Here is a 4,009-nt window from a genome sequence, read left to right as displayed (position 1 = left end):
ATATATATGTGTATTCTTGCATTCATGAATAGGATACATGTATTCATGTATCTTATCTATTCTTGTATTNATGTATCCACATATATGTGTATTCTTGTATCCATGAATATGTATATCCATGTATATGTATATTCTTGCATCCATGAATATGTGTATCCTTGTATCCATATATGCATGTATCCATGTATCCATGTATATGCATATTCTTGTATGCAGGTATCCATGTATGTGGGTATCCTTGTATACACATAGCTATGTATTCATGTATCCAACATATATGCATATTCTTGATGAATACATGTATACATGACATGGATATGTGTATACATCACATATATGTGGATACATGAATATGTATACATAAATACAAGAATATGTGGATACATGGATACAAGGATACATGTATACATGGATACATGAATACATGAATACAAGAATACACATATATGTGGATACATGAATACACATGTATACAGGGATACCACATATACAATAATGAGCTCAAGTGGGGAATCCTGAATTTGAACAAGATCTGCTTCCACAAAAAAAATTGATTATGCTTGTGTAGATTTGTACTGTTTAGAAAGCTGGCTGAATATATTTTCAAACCCCATCCATCAAACATCTAGAAGATAATCTAGGTTTCTAAACTCTATGGGAGTACTGTAGCTGCCTATCACACTCTTTGTACATGACTTACATGAATTAATATGGATGTAGAGTTATGAGATGTCATTCAAGGTACATTGAGAATAATATTTCAACTTTGAATTGGACAGGGGAGTGGTTATTTTGTGAGGCAGGTAGCCTTGTTTACTTGATGATGCAGCATCTCTGTTCAGCTTCATGACTGGAGCTGGCAGTTATTGTGGAGCCAGTGGTAATTGCAGCTTCACAAGTGCTGTCAAGAGCCTCCACAACCAGACTTGTCAATTTTGTGAGTCACAAGACCTGAGCTGAGACTGATGTGGGGGAGAGTTGCCGAGCACTTATACATGCTTAGCTCAACCTGTTACCACAGAATAGGTGGCACATGACCTGAGGCCTGAGGGGAGTGCTTTCTTTATTTGGCTTTTACTCCAAATGTTTAACCATAGCCAAGCCCCTTCACCCATTTAAGGTTTTAACAACATCATGGATTGTCAATTTACTCATTCCATTTTATTCCAGGTTTCTCTTCCTATATGCATACATCAAATTACTGATATATTGAACTTCTTTGATCCCATACAACATATGCTTCCCAGCTTGGCTCACGACTCTGCTCACACACACCTAGCTGAACTGACACAACAACCATGTGGCACAGAACCATGACACATGACAATGACAATCATTAGTGTTTAAAAGTCTGGTCTGGTCCGGTTTTTTGATGCCTCTGGGCCTTAACCGTAACCGTAACTGGTCCGCATTTTCCCCAAAAGTCAAAAGACCGAACCGGACCACAAAAAACCGCGGTCTGCGGTCTTTTTGCGGTCTATAGACCGGTCTTGGTCTTCTTCGGTTTTAACCGGTTTAAGACCGGTTTTCTGGCCAATATTTTAAAATTATGAATCGGTAAATTTGTTAATGTGTTTCGTAGCTTTAAAAAGAGCCCAAGAACGTTAAATTCCGTTGAGAATTGGTGTTTCTATAAAAAAGGTCGTGTACATCTACTATTTTTAACGAAACTTTACACTTTTATTTATATCTTTGTCAATTCTGAACCAATTAATACGTGCTTGGGTGCGTTTTGAAGGGTATTTAAGGGGCTACAAAGACCGGTCCAAACCGGTTAAGACCGGTTCATTTAGACCGGTTTTTTTTGCGGTCTTTAGTTCTCAAAAATAAAAGACCGTAACTGCAGGTCCGGTTTTTTGCAGTCTTGGTCCGGTCTGGTTACGGTCTTTTTTCCAGTCATGAGACTGGACTTCCAAACACTAACAATCATTGACATGACCTTCATAACCTCGCAGGCCTGCATGGCAGTGTCAATTGACACTCGCACTGCACCTGTGAGGTTCATTGGTCTGCTTTATGAGTGTAATGGACAATCTGTGCATTAAATGCAGGAGCTGTCAATGAAAGTCATATGGAGCTGAAATGACAATGGTGTGGAGACCCAGCTACGATCTCAGAAGAGTGTCAGTGACCTGTTAATACACAATAACACTTGCCTATTGGGTTGAGCTATGATAGAACACCTGCTGGAAAGCAATAGATGCAGTGGTGGTAGAGATGTAAGAAGGTAAATTGTCACATGACTACTACTGACAAATATGGAAGGGAGTCATGTGATACAAATGCTAAGTATGTCGGAAATTTCCCAGCTGCCTGATAAGGCACCGGCCTTATAATGTAGATTACCGGTATCATCAGGCCTGATCGGAGGGCATTTTCCTCTCACGATGTTGCGCCAAGCATGATAAGGTTTGGCCCTATTTTAGAACGGGGTCCAGGGTTATCACGACTGATAAGATCGCGAGTGAGGAATGCAAATGTTTGCTTTCCCTTCGACAGCTTGCAGATTATGGCTCCCAAAGGCAAAGGAAGTACCAGAATGGATGCTGGAAAAGTTTCTTGTCAGTACTGTGGCAACAATTTCGCTTCGAGGGGCATCGCAAGTCACGAACAGTCATGTAAATCCAAACCTCGAGAGACTGATGCATCAGAGAAGGCATTTGAAGATCATGTCCGCCGTGAAGGCTTATTGTGTAGGAGAAACAGTGCTCCTTTTGGGAATTCAGTTTACTTGTTTGTCAAATAGCTTCATTCACCCCAGGATTACAAAAATCTGCTAGCAATGCTTCGAGCAGTCGAAATTCTGCACAACTTCGTGAGTAATTACAAAAAAAAAGAACAACAGTTCAAAGTTAACCTGCGTACACAAGCCTTACTGGAGCAACAAGATGGCCCAATTGTTGACAGTGATATCCCTAGTAAGCTCACATGCTGTCTTGAACCCATTTCTAAAATCTCTATTTTGCAGATCTTGATGATAACATGTCACCAACCACCAATCCTGTTACAATTGACCCCATCCTTGATGATATCAAGGTTGAATACCATCCACAGAGTGGGAAACCTACTCATGTCTATCACTTTGAGGATTATACCACATCTTCTGAAGGCACAGCTAATATGCCAGTTGATCCAGAACCGTGGAGACCATTTCGATCACGCCTTGATTTCGAGATTGCTCAGCCTTATCAGGCCTGATAATCTGATCTAATCAGGTTGACCTCAAACTTAATAAATTAACTGCAAAATTGTAAGCCATTGTAAGCCATTATTAGATGTCAGGTGCCTTGGGTGCCTAATAACCCTTATTAGGTGCCAGGGAAATTTCCGACATAATGGAAGGTAAATGATACAGAGGAAGGGTAGGATCCCATATACCTGCTACAATGAGGGTATCTGTGAATGGGTCTATGTACCCCTGGGTTTTTCCAAACCTATACTCATACCTGTCGAAACCCATACTCTTGGGTGTGGGTACAGGTTTATGTGGGTAGGGGTACAGGTTGCACTAAAGAAAACCCAGGTTACCCATGCCAATCCCTACATATAGGATCCAATAAAAATGACACTTGAAGATGATCAGTCAAAGGGAATGCACTGAGTACTTCAAGAACATGGATTCAATGTTGCAAAATTATGTGCTAAATGCTCTCCAGTGTGCCCCATCCGAAATACCAATTGCTGCATGGCTCATCTGCTGAGTTGACAGGATGACTTCAAATCAGCCCTCAATGAGGAGATATGTATACATGAATACAAGAATATGTGTATATGTGAATACAAGGATATGTGTATACATGGATGGATACATGAATACAAGGATATGTGTATATGTAGATACAAGGATACAGGAATATGTGTATATATGGATACAGGATATATCATAGACAAATGTTACCTGCTGGTAACCCACTGGTAATGTTACCTGGTGCACAGGTAATGTTACCAGTCTGAATACCTAAATTCTTGGCATATATTGCCATTGTTCCTCATATTTTTATATTAGTTC

General features: G+C 40.1%; 2 protein-coding genes across 2 annotated transcripts in view; one reads left to right on the top strand and one right to left on the bottom strand.

Annotated features, from left to right (window-relative positions):
• Positions 1 to 2,539: 2,539 nt before the first annotated feature.
• Positions 2,540 to 3,198, top strand: LACBIDRAFT_335746 (uncharacterized protein; the record flags this gene model as incomplete). The annotated part of the gene is made up of 4 exons (XM_001890635.1): positions 2,540 to 2,561; positions 2,747 to 2,815; positions 2,853 to 2,918; positions 2,969 to 3,198. 4 exons carry the CDS (start codon positions 2,540 to 2,542, stop codon positions 3,196 to 3,198), a joined length of 387 nt encoding a protein of 128 aa, XP_001890670.1.
• Positions 3,199 to 3,308: 110 nt separating this feature from the next.
• LACBIDRAFT_335745 (uncharacterized protein) overlaps positions 3,309 to 4,009 on the bottom strand; it is a gene marked incomplete at both ends in the record, with an annotated part of 3,661 nt that continues 2,960 nt past the window's right edge. The window contains 3 exons of the mRNA XM_001890633.1: positions 3,309 to 3,378; positions 3,447 to 3,508; positions 3,914 to 3,958. Of these exons, the coding sequence (XP_001890668.1) occupies positions 3,309 to 3,378; positions 3,447 to 3,508; positions 3,914 to 3,958 (177 nt within the window). The remainder of the gene's footprint in view (positions 3,379 to 3,446; positions 3,509 to 3,913; positions 3,959 to 4,009) is intronic.

The sequence above is a fragment of the Laccaria bicolor genome, genomic scaffold (genome assembly GCF_000143565.1).
Source record: "Laccaria bicolor S238N-H82 LACBIscaffold_142 genomic scaffold, whole genome shotgun sequence".
NCBI lineage: Eukaryota > Fungi > Basidiomycota > Agaricomycetes > Agaricales > Hydnangiaceae > Laccaria > Laccaria bicolor.
This window is presented reverse-complemented; position numbering and strand designations above follow the sequence as displayed.